General features: G+C 39.7%; 1 protein-coding gene across 1 annotated transcript in view; it reads right to left on the bottom strand.

Moving 5' to 3' along the window:
- Positions 1-9,724: 9,724 nt before the first annotated feature.
- COX20 (cytochrome c oxidase assembly factor COX20) overlaps positions 9,725-18,663 on the bottom strand; it is a 10,043-nt gene continuing 1,104 nt past the window's right edge. Inside the window, exons 2-5 of the mRNA XM_006157280.2 lie at positions 12,515-12,676; positions 11,167-11,281; positions 10,961-11,024; positions 9,725-10,287 (exon numbers count right to left, since the gene is read on the bottom strand). Of these exons, the coding sequence (XP_006157342.1) occupies positions 10,149-10,287; positions 10,961-11,024; positions 11,167-11,281; positions 12,515-12,676 (480 nt within the window). The 3' untranslated portion in view covers positions 9,725-10,148. The remainder of the gene's footprint in view (positions 10,288-10,960; positions 11,025-11,166; positions 11,282-12,514; positions 12,677-18,663) is intronic.

Genomic DNA, 18,663 nt, shown 5'->3' with positions numbered 1-18,663 from the left:
TTGTATATACTTACCCAGGGAGAATGTTCAGGTGACCTAAAGTTTTTATTTGTGCCTTTAAAAAATCTTGGATAATTGTTTATTAAGGAATTAAAATTTTGTGGTTTTCATAGGAAAGTACTTTTCAAATAACTAGTTAGACTGGTGCCTGTATAAACCAGATAATTTGAGAAGGAGGAAAGAATTGATAAAAATGCTTCAGAAGAATGTTGAGATTTTAAGAAGCAATCCCAAGATTAGAATCAATAGTATTGCATGTACTTATGGAAGAAATCTTAGTATTTAAGAAATTCAGAAAAGGGAATGCTATTTTAAATAGCAAAAAAGGAGGAAAATAGGTAAGTTAGGAGGATCTATAAATGAGAAATATGGTGTATTGTTTACCCTTCCCAAGCAAAAAATCTGAACAAACAAGACTTAAGTTCTGAACAAATTTTGACTGTACCCAGAGAAAACTGAGATTGCTGTGGGTATTGGGGTGCTTTCACTAGAAAGTTTTACAGATAACATGCTTAGTCAAAAATTGGACTAGACGGATCAGTTAGCACAGTGTAGAATTTAATAAGGAAAGAAAACTCAAACTTACAGTGCTACAAGATAGAAATGAAGTTATCTAAACTCAAACTACAAGAGAGATTTTTCTGTTGGACTAACACCATGCTTATCTAGTCTTCAGAAGGCTATAGCTCTCATCTCTTAACCTAGCAATGACCAGTTTTCTGGCTGTAACATTCAAACAGCAAAATGAAGTCTGGAAATAGAAATTGAATCAAATCGATTAGATACAGAAATGACAAAAGCAAGCAACATGATGAACAGAGATATGCTCTCAATTGAAGTAGGGTAGATCTAACTAAGCCCTAGATGTCCTGAGCACTAGCAACAAGGTAGTAAACCTGCTTTAAGGAATTTTCTTATTAAAAGTACCTACAATTATTCTAGGAGATGTAATGTAACACTATTTTAAGTGTATTTCTTACCTATGGATTTTATACTCTCAAAATGTTTCATATTTAAAATTTACCTCAGCTGTGGGAATCAGACTTTTTCTACAAACTTGCACATTAACACAAATTGGCTTGTCTATAATTGATTACATCACACATATTAAAATGAAGTATTTTAAAACATTTAGCAGTAGTATAGATAGCTATAAGGACCTTATTGTAAACCTATGAAGAGTACACTTTTTTTTTTAAGTAACCTGAATAAACTTGGTGAGAAAGGCGTGAACAGTCCCTTTGAGCTCAAGTCTTAGTGTCTAGTAGTGGACATAATAAATGGATGTCTTTTAAGACAGTTGCCATTTTCCCCCCTACACCTGACAGTAAAGTGCTTTGGATTTTTAAAGTGGATGGAGCTTGTAGCAGAGTAGTTACCTACTCCTCAAATCTCCAGGAATAACGATTGAGATGTTTTCCCTGGGAGGATGAACACAATATTGTATCTAAAGTTATTCTTCCTTGAAATTCTTAAAATGTTTTGAGTCTAAACTTTTTGTGGTCCATAATTCTGGGGCTCTGAGATTGAGGGGTTCAAAGTTTCTGGAGAACTGGGTTAAGATCCTGTGATTCTAGTAACAGCCAATAAAGGATATGTTTAAGCTGGGCAATAGGTGGTAATACGTGTGCAGTGGGACTTAGACCTAATCATAAATTGTGATCGTTAACATTAGTGCTCTGAGCAAGAATCTGTCATTGCCTGAGATCCCCAAACAGTAATTTGAACTTATTAGTCATAGAAACTGCAAGTCTTGTTGACTTAAGTTACCTAAACTTAACCTAAAATAGTTAAACTGTAGTACTCTTCTGTGTGTAGTCTTACAATTTTTAGCTTATTTTTTTCTTGCAATTGCTGTCATTCCTCAACTTTTACATCAAGACATGGAGATGGTAGGTAGATCAAGCCAGTTTAGTGTTTGAATTTTTAGTTACATAGGCTGCTCTCGACTAGTTCCCAGTTTTAACTACTGCTGGTACTGCAGTTACATGTCTGTACGACAAATAAGTATAAAAACGCTTTGTCCAGTTAACTCGTTGGAATGACCTTTGTCTTACTATTCCTTGTTACTAATTTTAAAATAAGCTCTTGAAAATATAGACGTCACCTACACTATCAATGAAAGTAGTGTGTATCCCTTGAATGTTGGGGTAGAAAAAGCATTGTAAAGCTACAACATTGCCAGAATTGAAATTTATGTATGCTTGTGAAATAGAATAGTTGGAATCTACCTGAAATACATAGTTTTTACTATATTTTGCTATGCTACTTTATTTGGCATCACACAATTAAAATCTTGGAGTATAGCTGGACCTTGGAATATGAGTGCTTTAGGTGGGAAATAGCTAAAAAAAGATAGCACACTTCCATTAACATCACATCCTATTCAGTTTACCAACAATTAAGGTGACTAAGTTTAGTAAGTTGTGCCAGAAACTATTAGTCTGGAAGGGATGGTAGGTTGGAAATAAGTTGGAGAATTATATTCAAAATGTTGACCTAGAATTACTCAGAAAACATACTAACTGCATAATCATTTGTACTTGGAAACTCAGTGTTGGTAAATGTTGGAAGTTAACTGATGTGCCAGAACATGAGTAATAACTGCTTGGTTAGGTGAGTTGTTAGGACAACAGATTTAGCCATTTGTTTAATTTGTAGTTTCTAATTACTGCCTGTGAACATTTTAATTTTTTTTTCATGCCAGGATTTAGTATATGCTTGCATCTTAACAAAGAACCAAGGGGTTTTGCTTTGAAAATAAAACAGTCTTGAGAGTGAGAAACGACTAGTTGAAAGTGATGTGGGTTAGGGTTAGGATAGTTTGGGGCTAGTCTTCTAGAGAAATGTCTTGAAAGGTGCTATGCTAGGGGTGTGGTTACTCAGGGCATGTCCAGCCTGAGTCTACACTGCAGGAAGTTGTGGGGATGACAGATCGGAGAGCTAACAGTATCTGAGAAACACCATGTTCTGTGGAATGTTCTTCCCTGCTTTACCTATAACAGTCCCATTTCATGATCTCACAAAGAAAATCAGTTTCATCCAGTTAAATATCTGGCAAGTACCTGAAGCATTGTCGAAGCATTGTCATGGATTAGCATCAGCCAAAAAGATTTTAGTTGAAGTCAACAAGAACGAAGGATGGCTAGTGTAGACATCTAACAAATGTGATACAAATGCTTCAAATGTATGAAAGCATACGTAAAGAAGATGAGAGAATTAATACTTCACAAAAATGGGGCTTTTTTTTGAACAGTACTGACCTGGGTAATTTTTTGAGGTAGCCTATTATTCCCAGTTACCTGTAGTTAAGGGAGGGAGAGTTGTGGTTAAGTATATCAGGTTCCAATTTATTATTTTTTTTGAAAGGTAATAAAGCCAAAAATGTACTGATTTAAATTTCATCTCCTTTTCCTTAGTCTGTCCATGTGAATGTGCTGTGTGGAAGAGTAAAAGGGCCCAACTAAATGTGTTCCAGTGATTCCAATAGGTATTCCAAATTAATTAATGCTTGTACATTTAACAGTTGTTAATGTTAGGCTTCCAGGATCACCTAAAACAGAACTCTCCTTATTTTAAAAAGATGGGGAAAATAACTAATAGCCAAATGAACACAATGTAAAAATATTTTCTATTCTCCTTTGCATTCCCCTTAGCTAGGTTTAGAGAGGTATGTAAAAATAAACCTGAGTCCTTTCAAGATTAGGTAATTATTTTAATGGTTCAAAGTTTATTTTTGTCGTATGGTGTGTGCTCTCTCTGGAGATAGACAGGCAGAAAGTAAGAGTCACTGGCGGGTGGGAGGAGCATGATGCAGTCCTTTTCCATTCTCTGAGAATTTTAGGCACGCACACACACCTGGCCTATTTTTCAAGCTGTCAATTCCGGGACTCAAACCATGGAGCCAGCCGTGTGGGATTCAGTGCCTTAACCACCACACCACCTGCTGGCCCAGTTCTATTTAATGGTTTTCCAAATCATTGTAATGTCCTCCTTCTAGAGTTTATCACCTTACAGTATTCTAATGCAAAGTAGGTCTTGGATACTTTGATGTCCTTGATATATACAAACTTAGTAGTAGCTTATGAAAGTTTAAGAAAAAGATTGAATTCTTTTTTCATAATGAAGTGATACAAATTCTTACCTTGAATGATAGAAAATCAATAAGGAAATTTAAAATTAAAAAACCAAAGGGAAGGAAGAAGACAGCCTTGATCGTGCTAATCCAGAGCTTGTCATTCCTGATGCCCTGAAAGACTTGATAAGCTCAGAGGAAACTTCCTACTGTGTACTCAAGAATGATGTCTTTAGTAGGTGAAATGAGGGACCTTGGGTGCTGTTCTGGTTCTAAATTTACCTATGTTCCAGGGATTGTTCAATGAAATATCCTAGTCTCGGGAACCAGCAGTTAGCATAATGGCTATGTCGCTGGACTCCCACGTAGTCAACTGCGGTTCGTGTCCCGGACCCGGTGGCTTAAAACTCACGCCGGGGCGCATGTGCGTGCGTGCCCAAGATCCTGAGAGGGGTGTGGTTACTCTGGGCATGTCCAGCCTGAGTCTACACTGAATGGAGGAGAAGGGATTGCGGCGTGACCATCCCCTCTGGGGGGTGATTTCTCGCTTTCTGTCTCTATGTCTCTGTCTGTCTGGCGAGCGCACGCGCCCTATAGCGAAAACCTCTCCAAAAAAAAAAAATCCTAGTCTCAGGAAGAAGCAATGGTTTCTGAAGGATCAGGCAGCTTAAGGTTTTTACAACCATTTCTGTTAATTTGAGGGGAAAACAAAATTACAGAAAAGGAAACATTCACTTTTCAAAAATAAGCTTTGATTAGTTAAATGATAAAGGCAAATGTTTTATTTACATGACTTGTCTTGTATAGGGGAAAAATACAATCCTAAGGAAACTCATCCTTAACCAGTATATGTGGAGATTGAGTACTTTGATATTCCCTAAGGGTATACCATATAATAGGTGTTTTACAGCAAACAGGACTTAAGACCTGGAAAAAAGTGGAACAGATAACATCCATTATGTGCACTTGAACTTTAAAAAAAGGGAACAGAAACCTTAAAATTAGTATTTGCATATTAATGTAATCAGTGGTAGCCTTCTCTCTCTATATTCCATAGTATCCTGTAAGAGTAAGGCAAATGCATTGGTTGAAAAGCACTCAAAATATTTGCAACACATTTATCCGTAGTGCTTATATCTTTCAGTTTTAACATTCTCAACTTTAAAATGTAATACTTTGAATAGCACCTTCGTAATAAATTTTATTTTTGTCCCAACAGCTTCCCTTTTAAGGAAAAATTTAAAACTTTAAAAGTGGAACTTAATGTACAGAGTAAACTGTGTAAAATACCAGTATTTGTTGGTAGAGGGTATATTGACCTGACTTGCTGACTAATGGACTACTATAAGATGCTCCCCAAATTATTTTATTCTAGAGGACCATTAAAAATAAGAATTATAGCAATTGTTTTAATTTCTCTACTTTCCTCATTAAGGTCTTCTGCTTACCCAAAGAATAGTATACTATCTTTAACATCACTTTTAATAAAGGGGTGCCTTCACCCCTGTGCACATTTTTATCTATGAATAGAAGGATTCAAGCCCTATTTGATCCCTAGCTCTTTGCTGAAAAGTGCATAAACAGGAATCCTGACTTTATTATATAGACCTCCTCGCATTATATTATCGAAGCAAAGGGAAACCAGCGATGGAGTAGAGGTACGTAGACGAAAAGAGATGCTTGCAAATCAAATAATGGTACTAGGAACAGTCATAATTTCTCATTGCCAAACTTGGTGTAAATCATAACTCTAGAGAAAACCTAGTTAATTTAAAATTTCCTGAAGTCCTTTTGCTCAGGTGGAAAAGCAAGTAGTGAAAAACAGAGGGAGGGGCAAGGGAAGGGGGAAGTACATAAAACACTTTAGAAAGATTTAACAAAGTATAGGTATAAGCCACAAGATTTTTTAAACTACTAATGACCACAATTCTATTTTAATCAGCTATTTAGCTGGTACCTACTGCTATATCACCTAGTATGAAATTTCGGAATTAATGGAACAACGAAGGAAGAGTGTACTGGAGGCACCAAGAGGACATGGAAGGTAGGTTACTCTAAATTTACATTTGACAAAGTGTGACTTCAAGAGGGGAACATTTGATAATTCTCCCTAATATTAGCTGACCATTTTGTGTCAGACACTTGATACTAAAGATGAAAATGGACAAGGTTCGTGCCAATAGCCTTATAACTGTAGCAAGTGACCAATGCCAACTATTATAATTAATGCACAAAGTAATATGAGAACCTAGACAAAATGGTGATTATAATTTCCAGAACCTAGTGAGCGAAAGGAAGTTACAGAGAAGGTAGGAAATGCATCCCAGTAGAATGTAAAAATGTGAAACAGGTGTAGATTAAGTTACACATGTGGGCCAGAGGTTTGGCGGAACTTCGGTTTGGACTTGGCTGCAGGGTGAAAATACGTTGGGTTGGAGACACAGGAAGTGTAAGTGTTAACAGTTTCTAGGCCTTATTGAAGTTGTCCTATAGCAGTGTGATAAGGACTTCAGCTATATGATATGGTCTAATAATTCTGTTACTTCTTAAATAGTTTCAGTAGAAAATAATAAATTTTCAACCATGTAAATGAAGGTACTTTAAAGGAATCCAACCAATTTGGATTGTTAAAATTTTGTGTTTTTATCTAGGTCCCCAGTTTATTCTGCTGTGTAAATGAAATGACCTTGTTATTGAAGTCATCGGAAGTTTTACCATCTGAGAGAGGTCTCTCTTACTAGGGTAAGATAGTATTATGGTATGCTACAGCTGGAAGCAACTTAATTCATTGTCAAACTTTACATGCTTATGTAATTTTAGTAAACTGAAGCTGAATGCATAAGTTACTTGGTCATGATCAGTTTCAGTAACGTATACTGCATTTGGTTTGTGCCAGTAAGAGTGGGCAGATCTCATAAACAGCAAGTTTCTTTCTACTGCCTTCTCTTCTAAGTGTCCAAATCCTTATTTTGTTGACGGTCCGATTAAAATCAGCGTAATATTCTTTGAGAACATCATTAGTGTCATTCCCTGGTAGAGCATTTGTTAAGCCACACAGCCTCTGCTGTGAAAAGCCCTCTTAGTGAAAGCCACAAGAACATGGGCATGGGAGGGAAAACACTCTTGTGATGGAACTGTAGTGAGCCTTACTTTCTTTTGAAAAAGGATGCTGATGTGACCACCAGTTGGCGTAATGGGTATGTCACTGAACTCCCGTGTAATCGATGGCAGTTCAAGTCCTGGACACAGCTTAAACTCTCACCGGGCGCATGTGCACACATGCCCAAGATCCCAAGAAGAGAATGGGTTTGGGCATGGCCATCCTCCCAGGGGGTGATTTCTCACTTTCCCGCTCTCTTTTTCTGGCGAGCACATATGCCCTATAGCAAAAACCTCTCACTGGAAAAAGGATGTAGAAATTAAACTGAGTTCAAGGCAACGCATTTTCTAGGACCACTCCCTTCTTTGGAGCTCTCTTTTTCCTTCCCCCTCATTTAATAAATTCCCTGCTTTGTTATACCAAAAAAAAAAAATCAAAAAGCCAAGTTCAAGATATTAAGTAATAGGGCCAATTATGGCCCTAATCCATTCCAGTGGTGTCTTTCTATATTTTATAGCATTTCCTAAGCATATATCTAGTTTGTTTTAATTAACAGATATTCTTAATCTTGATATTATACTTCTTAAAAATAAACAGCTTCATTTTCTTAGAAAGGGACAGTTTCTGCTGGAAGAAATACTGAGAATTTAATTGTATGTTAGGTATTTTTAGTCCTAAATTTATTCTGTGGGAGACAGGCAGCTTCATGCATATGTCCACCACATACAGGGAGGCCTTGACATGTGAACCCAGGTCTTTGCCATACAGGTTCAGCATGAGAGCATTGCCTGACCACTGTGCTGCTGGCTAGTCCTTATTTTTAGTTTTTTTTCCATCGGGTACATGTGCTCGCAGGAGAGAAAAAAATGAGAAATTACCCCTCAAGGAAGATGGTCATGCTACAGTACCTTTTCCTCCATTTTCCTCTCAGGGTTTTGAGCATGCACACACAAATGACCTGTGTGATTTCAAGCTGCCAAATCTGAGATTAGAACCGTGATTGGCCTTGTGGGAAATCCCAGCACAAATACGTACAATACTGCCTGCTGGCCCCCTTAGCTGGTTGATTTTCAAATGGCTGGTTTCCAAACAAATTCTGAAAATGTTTTATATCATGTGCATATTTAAATTCAATTAAATTATTATTTTCTTCTTTAAGAATCATTATATTATTATTTTCTTCTTTAAGAATTATTTATTTTTGTTGTCATTATTCTTTTTTTTGGAGAGGTTTTCGCTATAGGGTGCGTGTGCTCGCCAGACAGACACACAGAAAGCGAGAAATCACCCCCCGAGGGGATGGTCACGCTGCCGTCCCTTTTCCTCCATTCTCCTCTCGGGCTCTTGGGCACACACGCACATGCGCCCGGCATGAGTTTTAAGCCACCGGGTCCAGGACGCGAACCGCGGTTGACTACATGGGAGTCCAGCAACATAGCCATTACGCTAACTGCTGGTTCCCCAACATTAAGTACGCTAACTGCTGGTTCCCCAACATTAATTTTAAAGCATTAAAACCAGGGACCAGCACAGGTGGTGTGGTGTTTAAGGTGCTGGACACTGCTACAGGGCTGACCACTGTTTTGAGTCCTGGACCTGGTCGCTTGCTTTCTAACTTTCCCTCTTTCTTTCTGTTTCTCTGTGTGTCACTCTCTGATCAATCTAAAAAGTAAAATGAATGAATAAAAATTAATCAAAAAATACACTAAAACCCTGCATACGTCTTAAAAGGACTTAGGGCCTTAAAAGGATTTAGAGCTGTTAAAACCTGCTTTTACTTGGGCTGGCAGGTGGCATGGTGATTAAGGGTGTTAGACTCCCACATGGCCAACTGTGGTTTGAGTCTTAGACCTGGGGTCTTGTTCTCTCTTTCGCTATCTCCCTCTCTGGTCAAATTAAAATAAAGCTAAATAAAACAATTCTTTTAAAAAAACCTGCTTTTACTTTTTGGGAAGATGACTTACTTTGAGAAATGGGAGAAAGGTGTCAAGTAAGGGTTTTTTTTTTGTTTTTTTTTTTTTAATTGCCATAGGCCCCATGCATTTAACAGAGCATCCTCAGTGGTGTATGGTCATTTTCACAATACCAGTACTTCCTCTGTCCTGTCAGGATTTGGGGCACATACACATGTGCCTGGTGTGTTTCAGGCTGTCGGGGAGCAAGGTTTGAGTTGTAGTCAGCCATGTGGGATCTGGCTCTGTGCAGTAGGACTGACCCAATGGATACATTTGAAAATACCAATTTGAAAAGTGACACAATACATTAGTTTTATTTAAAAAGGCATTAGCTGTAAAAAAACAGAAAATACTTGCTAGTTTTTTTTGGGGGGGAGAGGTTTTTGCTATAGGGCGCGTGTGCTCGCCAGACAGAGAGACAGAAAGCGAGAAATCAACCCCCCAGAGGGGATGGCCATGCCGCAATCCCTTCTCCATTCTCCTCTCGGGATCTTGGGCATGTACGCACACGCACCCGGCGTTAGTTTAAGCCACCGGGTCCAGGACTTGAACTTCAGTTGACTAGGTGGGAGTCCAGCAACATAGCCATTACGCTAACTGCTGGTCCCAATACTTGGTAATTTTTAACACTATAGTGTATACAGTGATAAGGTTGTGATTTTTGTTTTTAAGGCAAGTTTAAAAATCCAACTGGGGGAGACTTAATTTCAGTCCATTATGTATTACAAGGAAACTTTTCAAGTACATTAAATACTAGGCTTTATAATTCTAAATTATACTGGCAAGTAAATTTGTAATATTTTAAGTATGATAGGTCTACCATATGTGTAACACAGAAGAATGTTAGACTGACACAGATGCAAGGCCAGAGTGAATTGGCAAGTTTAATGTGTGAAAAGAAGACTCCAGCTTACACATTTACTTGATTGAGAGCTTTCTTACTGTACATTAAATGTTTTAATGTGGTTGATCTCAGCTGTGTTCACACTAACTTCAGGTTCTCTACGATCAAGATTGCTTAACTGTTTCTGTTGCTGTTGCTTTGTTTTCTTTCAGGATCAAGGTGGGTGCTTTCATATAGTATCATATTTTTAATACCTTCTCTGGCAATTCTTTCTTGGATTCTTTGCTTTGCATGATTATACCTACAGTGGAACCTTGTAAGAAAAGAATATGCATAAGTTAATAAGTTCCAATAGAAATTAACTTTAAAAATTTAATTACTCTTTATAATTACAGAATTTTTAAATGCTAACAGATAACTACCCCAAAAATGAAAATACAAATGTTCTGAGTGCCATTTTTTGGGGAGGTGCTTTTTGGTGTAAAAGTGCCTATAAAAAAAACACATTCTTTTCTAAACAGTAAGGTATGTCTACATAAAATGAGGGATTCTGTTACCCACCATTTTCTTTTTTCTTTTTTTTTTTTTAGAGGGATTTTTGTTATAGGGTACGTCCACTCGCCAGAGACAGCGAGAAATCACCCCAAAGGGGGTATGGCACACTGCAATCCCTTCTCCATTCTCATCAGGATTTTGGGCATGCATGCACATGCACACAGCGGGAGTCTGGGACTCGAACCGTGGTCGACTTCGTGGGAGTCCAGCGACGTAACCATTACACCATTCACTGGGCCCTCTACTATGCATCTTGGTTTTACTTGCTGTAGAACTTGATATATGAATGGAACCATGTAGAATATACATGTAGTATGTATTCTTGGGTATAGCTTACTTCAAGCAATCTCTCAGTGAGAGATTGGTCTATAAAGAGAATGTGCTTTTTAATTAGATGACCTTATTAATTATGGGAAATTCTTAAAACATACCAGCATCCTAAAGTCACTAAGATAAATCCTCCTACTCCAACATCACATGATCTTCTAATTCTACCTGTTAAGAATAGAATGAATATAATCACTGTAATCAATCAAAATATAATATATGCATTAGATTCTAATTAACTGTGTCTAGAACAAAAGTTAATCACTATATAGGGAGATTTTTTTTTAAATGTAGGAAAATAGATACTCACTAGTTAACAAAAAATGTCCAAGGCCAGCCACAACCGATCCTAACGAACCATATAATATCGACTCCCGTGCACAGGGAATGTTTTCGACATCTAAAATTCCAAGTAGCTTGAAAGGCTAGAATTAAATAAAGAATCCAAATTGAAATTTTATTGCAGGTTGGCTTGGCAAAGGTTATGATAAAAAAAAAAAAACACCATTTCCTTTTAAGACATTAAACTAGCATGTGTGCTATGTAACAAACTTGAATCAGTTGTTTGAATGTCCTGTTTCGATACAATCTGAGTCTTTAAATTGGAAACCTTCACATTTAATCAGAAAACCCCAGGTAGTAGGATAATTTAATAATTTGGGATTTTGGCTATCACTGAAGCTAGAAAGCAACACAATCTACTCTAATTCTAGTGATTTGGAAACCAAATGGGAAAAGTAGTTTGGACCACCTTTGCTCACGATACTAATATAATGCTGTTTTAAATGTCTCTTAACAGTGACCTATTGAGATTTTATTGGTGTTAACCAGGTTTATCAGTTTTACGAGTATTTCACGTTATGGTCCATGTGGGCAATGTATTTATCTTTTTTAGACTGTTTCCTTGCCTGCAGAATGATCTTGCATGGATTGTATTTGTTCTTGTATGGTAATCTGGCCACAATCAGGTGTGGTGAAAGATCCTGGGAATCTATAGAGAACTGGATTCAAGTTTCTTCGAATGCTATAGTGACTTTTCAACAAAATGATGCCTACAGTATTTGTTGGATTTTTATTTTCCCAGTATATTAATTGGGCTATGTGTCACTCTCTTTGGCAGGAAATACATTAGGAAATAAAGTCATACTTAATGCATTTCCAAAGAAAGTCTTAATGTTTTCAGTAGCATTGCTTTCCAAGGGAAGTTGCCTGTCTATTTAAAAGTTTCAGTTACTATTTAAAAATGGGTTAGTAGAGTGTGGGGTAAGACGATAAATAAGAGAATGATGATTCTGTAAGATGAGGTGATACCTAGAGGATAATACAGTTTTCCGAAAACTTAGGAAAAAAGAAATGAAAGGACAATAAAAGACAAGACAGCAAAAAAAAAGGTTAGATTGAATGTCAACAAGACTATATTCTCAACTTGTATTTTTGCCATGTGTGCTTCAGAATTGGCTCAAGCATTCTGCTGAAATGTGAATTTGGTTCATAATAAAACAAAAATTCTACTCTTGAATTTCTTTGTTGCCCTCCTACCCCCTAAATGCAGCAGGTGCTTGTAGTGCCAGGCTGTAAATGCTTTGTAACAAATCTTCACATACAAAAAAGGGGGGTTCATACTGCTTCCAAACTTTACATTAGCAAAGACTTTTTACCCTATCACCTCCAAAGCCCATGGGGACAGCCACTGTGCTGATACACTTTGGTCCAAAACAGCATGTTTCCCTGGGGTTAGATGCTGGGGCCAGAGAGTAGTAGTACTTGTTCTCAAGCATTAGATGAAAACGTGAGAGCAGTAGCTTCTGCAGGGTGGGATCCTGTGATGGTTTTGGATTTGGGCAGAACAATAACTACAAGAGTTGGCCACAGCATGCCTAGCACTAAACACTAACCTGCCCCCAAACCATCTAGAACAGCACAAGTTCCTTCATGTCCCCCAGGATCTATACAAGTCTGCAGACATGTTTCTTGGAACACTTTTGAATCTTTTTTGGAGAGATTTTCACTGTAGGGCGTGTGCGCTCGCCAGACAGAGAGAGACAGAGACAGAAAGCGAGAAATCACCCCCCAGGGGGGATGGTCACGCCACAATCCCTTCTCCATTCTCCTCTCGGGATCTTGGGCACGCACGCACACGCGCCTGGCGTGAGTTTTAAGCCACCGGGTCCGGGACACGAACCGCGGTCGACTACGTGGGAGTCCAGCGACATAGCCATTACGCTAACTGCTGGTTCCCAACTTTTGAATCTTTACTTTGATCTACCACCCTCAGATCCTGATTAGGGTTTGGGAATCTTATGTTCACCAAAACATCTAGGTGTTAGGGCTGGCAGATGGCATGGTGAAGGCACTGACTCCCATATCACTAACCACTAAGCCTGGCAGCTTGTCTTCTCAGTTTCCTTGTCTCCCTCTCTAGGCAAAATAATGATGAATAAAATAAACTTACAGGTGTTTGTCAAATCTAATCAAAAGTGAGGAGGAGGATAACACTGCATTAGAGAAAAGTACAAATCATCAGTAAGAGTTAACTTGCAAAAATGAAAATACTTGGGTTTAAACAAAACTTGGGGGCTGGCAGGTGGTGTGGTAGTTAAAAGGTGCTGGACTCTCACATGGCCAACTGTGGCTTGAGTCCTGGACCTGATGGCTGGCTTTTTCACTTTAACTTTGTCTCTTACTGGTCAAATTAAGTTAAAATAATTCTTAAAACAAAAATCCCTTGCTTCATAGCTTTGTGGACTGCAGTTAGAATCCTGGCCCTGGCAGCCTAAAAGCTGGGCATGTGTGCCCAAAATTCCTCTGGGATGGAAAAATAGGAGAATTGCAGCCTGACCATGCCCCACTGGGGGATGCTTTCTCCTGTCTCCATGTGCCCTCTGGTGGTTCTCATATATTGTAGAAGTAGATTTAAGAACATAATGCACATCTATCTGCAAAGTAATAAAACTGGGAATTTCCATATTGTGACCACAATTTTGCCTTTACTAAATTCTTAAGTTTGATAAATTGGAGCTTAATCTAAGTTAAAAACAAGTATACTTTTACAGTAAGAAAGTTGTAATGAGCCATATAGAATGTTTTTATTAGGTATAGTTAACTATAAGATGCTCAGAAGTGGTCGATCCAAAGCCTAAGACCAAAGTATTGTTTTTAAAATATGTATGTGATAACTTTCTCTAGCCTGCTACCTTAAGGTTTGAAAAACAAATTTTTGCCACAGATTTAAGCCACAAATTAAAGGATGTAACTTAAAATCTTAATTTTGTTTTGTAGGTTTGTTTGATCAGTGAGAGGGAGTGAGTCAGGTGCCCCCCAAAATGAGCCTTCACACTGGTCCTATCCCCAGCCTCAGCATTCTCATGTGGTCCTAGCAGTACTTGACTGCTGTGCCACCACAGCTGCCTAAAACTAAGATTTAGAAAAGCAGTTTTAACCAGGGACCAGCAGACGGTGTGTTTATGATGCTGTACTCCCACATGGAAGACTGGTTCAAGTGCTGCCCCAGCAGCTTAAAGCTCACTGGGTGAGTGTGCGCACATGACCAAAATCCCAAGAGGAAAATGGAGGAGGCTTGCTGCATGGCCATCCTCCCTTGGTGGAGGGGTGATTTCTCACTGTCTCTCCAGTGAACCCTACAGCCAGCACATATGCCCTACAACAGAAATCTCTTAAAAAGGAAACAGAAAACCCCAGCAGTTCTACCAGTTTGCCTTGATGAGTCGAAGGGAAGTTAGAGATTACTAAAGCAGGAGAAACATCGAATTGGAACCACTTCATTTTCTACCACTGTCTGCTTCAGTGCCCACCTGCAGCCTCTCTCGTTTAAAGAACTGGCCCTGTTCCATTTGAAGCTAACCACTATGCACTTGATTCCCTTGCCTTCTAGAGAACTTGACTTATTGTGTGCCCACCTTAAGTATCAATACAAAATTCTCTCTCCTCCTCATTTTGCTTTCCCCACTGTTTTTCAAGACAGAACTATGGTTACCTAGAAGTGTTTTTCCACTTAAAACTTACTATTCTCCCTCTAACTCATTTTGGTGAAGCATTTTTTTCCTGTCCTCTGCACTCCAGGGAAACACTATCAAGGTCTCTAAAGACATCTACTTTGAAAAATCCATCTTTCTTTCCACCTCAGCACATGTGACACAATGATTTATTTCTGAAAAAATTTCCTTCTATCTCACCATTCCTGGGAGCAACCAATCCCTAGTCTTTTGCAGTCTTCAGTCTTACACTCAACTGCCTTTGACAAAACCTCTCTTAAATGTCTAATAAGCACCTTGAACGTAACATTTGACATCAGTACTCAACCAATGTTCAGATCAAAAATCTATCGTCCTAGATTTCTTCATGAAATCCATGTCCGATGCGTCAGCAAGTCTGGATAGCTCTGCCTTGATAAACTATCCTGACCCACGACACTTACCATCTTCATAGTTTGAATTCCTGTCAGGCGTTTTAGATCTTGAGTCTACTCGGAAACATGTATCAGATAAAATAATTCTTTGCTTATGCTCAGATTAATATATGTACTCCTTACCACTTGCTAAGAAGGCCCTACATGGTCTGGCACCTACCTCCTTTGGACTCTGCCCTCCTGTGTCCTCCTCTGGCCTTACCATTCCTCTGACAAGCCTAGATAGATGATTACTGCCTAATTTAGGGGGCCTTTCTGCTGCATCTGTATGTGGCTGGTTCAGTAAGTGAAATTCTGTGAGATTCGAATAGAAGGTGAGCTCCATAAGGCTCCATGTTCTAATGACAATATATCCCTAGTACTTAGTATTCAGTAGGTACTCTACATACTAAATGGATGAGATAGTAAACTCAGTTTATCTGAATGTGAACTTACCTGGTATGTACCAAATTTCTTAAAGTATCTTCAACAAGCATGACGGTGGAGGAAGAGTTTAAGAGCTAGTTTTATTAAGGCATGCTAGTTTAACACTCATCTTCCCATAAGCCGCTAGTCCTAGCTTATATACATTTATTTTTACTTTTTAGGTTTTTGTCATAGTGGGTGGGTGTGCCCTAGAGAGAAACAGAGGGAAATAAGATGCCCCCTACACACACACACACACACACCCCTTTCTCTCGGGTTTCTGGGTATGAATGCACATGCACCTACCATTTTTTTCAAGCTGTCAAGTCTGGGACTCAAATTGCAGTTGGCCATGTGGGAGTACAGTGCCATAACGACCATGCCACCTGCTAGTCGCTCTTAAGTTTATAAGCACCCTCAATAGGGTCTCTTACTGCAGTCCTCCCTATAGCCTTCCAAGCCAGCCAGGAATCATGGGCAACACTGCATACACTGGTCAGCCTGGGAACTTAACCCGTCTTCCATATGGCCTTCAGCATTGCAGGGTGATATGCTGCCATGGGGCCACTGCAGCTAGGCCTTCATTTGATCTCTTTGATGAACTTTGGTATCTTCTGCTTCATGAGCTACTTGCTTGTAGGCTTTCCTCCCCCTCCCCAATTCTGGCAGTGCTGCCTTAGGGCATGTAGCTGTGAAAGATAAAGTAGCACTGCATGTAGTATTTTGACGCTGATGGTCCAAATAGCTTAGTGTTGATCTACTAATTCAATTCTTTGGTTTCCAGTGCCCTATCACTGTTGAGACAGAAACAATTTCCTATTAAAGATGATCCATTAGGGCCCACCCACTGTAGTGCAGCAATGCAATGCTGGAAGCCATATGGAAGATGGGGGTTTGTTTCCCAGTGACCTACCTGCAGCTTGACAAACATGCCACATGTGTGTGCATGCATACCCCAAATCCCTAAAAAAATGGAGAAGGAATTGTGGCACAGCCATTTCCCCAAGGGGTGTTTTCTCTCTAAAGCACATGCACCCTCTAGCAAATTAAAAAAAAAAATCACATACAGGATAAAAGCCGTATTCAGCATCTCAGTATTCATCACAAAGCTGAATCTAGGATTGTTATAGTTCTAGGACACTTTAAAATAATGCAAGTTTGAACAAGGGTGCATTTAAAAGAATGCAAGCTTGAACAAGGGTGCATTTAGAAAGTAAGCTAATCCAAATGGTCGATATATAGGCACCAATAGTACATGAACTGATAAACTTATTTTGGTATTTGGGAACAGTTTATCCAACATAGTCACGTTAATCATTTGGTGATCTCTTGGCCAAATTTACACTGAAATATCACTAGAGAAGCAAGCAAGTACACGAAGTGAGCATAATTTCCAAGCGGAGTAGATAATATCCTAAATCTTATAGATTAGGGGCCATCTAACACACAGTAAGTTTTCCATAGATACTTGCTCACGATTGGGCCAATGCTAATCTCTCTACTATTTATGAGTTTTATTCCTGGATTGACTTTTTTTTTTTTTTTGGAGAGGTTTTTCGCTATAGGGGGTGTGCGCTCACCAGACAGAGACAGAAAGCGAGAAATCACCCCCCAGGGGGGACGGTCACGCCGCAATCCCTTCTCCATTCTCCTTTTGGGATCTTGGACACGCATGCACACGCGCCCAGGCGTGAGTTTTAAGCCACCGGGTCCGGGACACAAACCTCGGTCGACTATGTGGGAGTACAGCGACATAGCCATTAGCTAACTGCTTGTTCCCTATTCTCGGATTGACTTTTCTGAGCACCTGTTAGTTGCTCTGCATGAGGACATAAAGGTGCGTTCCCTACTCTTAGGAAGCCCAAAGAAAGAGGAAGACAGGTATGTTATTACCTTCTAATACAATAAAGTCAGTAATGAAAAAGCAAAGTACAAGACACTATGGGAGATGGAAGAAACAGTTTGGGGAGAAAGGAGGCCCATCTAGGGAGATTACAGAGCATGGTTTAGTCGGCTTTACAAGAATGTGGGTATGTTCCTTAAAGATAGGGAGTTGCTGGGGCCAGCAGGTGGCATCATGTGGTTAAGGTGCTGGACTCCCACATGGCCAAAGGCAGTTTCGGCTGGGATCTGGGACCAGTTTGCTTTCTCTCTTCCCCAACACACATGGCCTGCAGGAAATTTAAAAAGTAATTAACTGGGACCAGCACTTGACAACAGTTCGAGTCCGGGATCCAGCAGCTTAAAACTCGGGCCAGCGCATGTGCGTGGGTGGCCAAGATCCCCAGAGGAGAATGGAAAAGGGACAGTGGCATGGCTATCCCTCTTGGGGGATGATATCTCGTTTTCTGTGTCTGTCTCTCCCGTGAGCACATGCATCCTGTAGTAAAAAACTCTCTTAAAAAAAATAAAATTAAGGGGGGAAAATGTGTTGCTGCTCTTCGATTTTAAGCAGAGGAGTGGATGTGCCCCGTTGACAGGGTGGAAAAGGCACGCCGCCACTGTGCAAGAATCACTAAGGAGGAAGCGCACCAAGACCGGCATAGTAGCTGGGCTGGCTATCCGGTGCATACTACGAGAAAGGTAATGGTCAACTCTTCATCTGAGCCTCCTGCTCTGGATGTAAGTTCACTAGAGGATAACCATACTTCCATGCCTCTGCACTGCTGCTCTATGGTGTTTAAAACATTAAAGGCACGCGCTAGTGCTCGCCCTCTCTACCTTACCGTGAACCTTTTACTCGCAGATTACAACGCAGTTGTCCTGAACAGCAACATTTTCTGGGCTAAGGATTCTGTATTGGCTGATCCCAAATGACCTGCAGTGAATCCCTAGTACCACTGCCGTGCTGCCCCCGGTCTGGGTCAACTGCCCTGGCCATTCCGGTTAGGACGTCTTGGGTAGGGGGCTGGGACCAGGGGGTCCAAGCCCAAGGGTGGCGCAGAGGCCCGCGTCCTCACGCCCGGTCCCCCCGCC

This window comes from Tupaia chinensis, unplaced genomic scaffold, assembly GCF_000334495.1.
Source record: "Tupaia chinensis unplaced genomic scaffold, TupChi_1.0 Scaffold000532_1, whole genome shotgun sequence".
Classification (NCBI taxonomy): Eukaryota; Metazoa; Chordata; class Mammalia; order Scandentia; family Tupaiidae; genus Tupaia; species Tupaia belangeri.
This window is presented reverse-complemented; position numbering and strand designations above follow the sequence as displayed.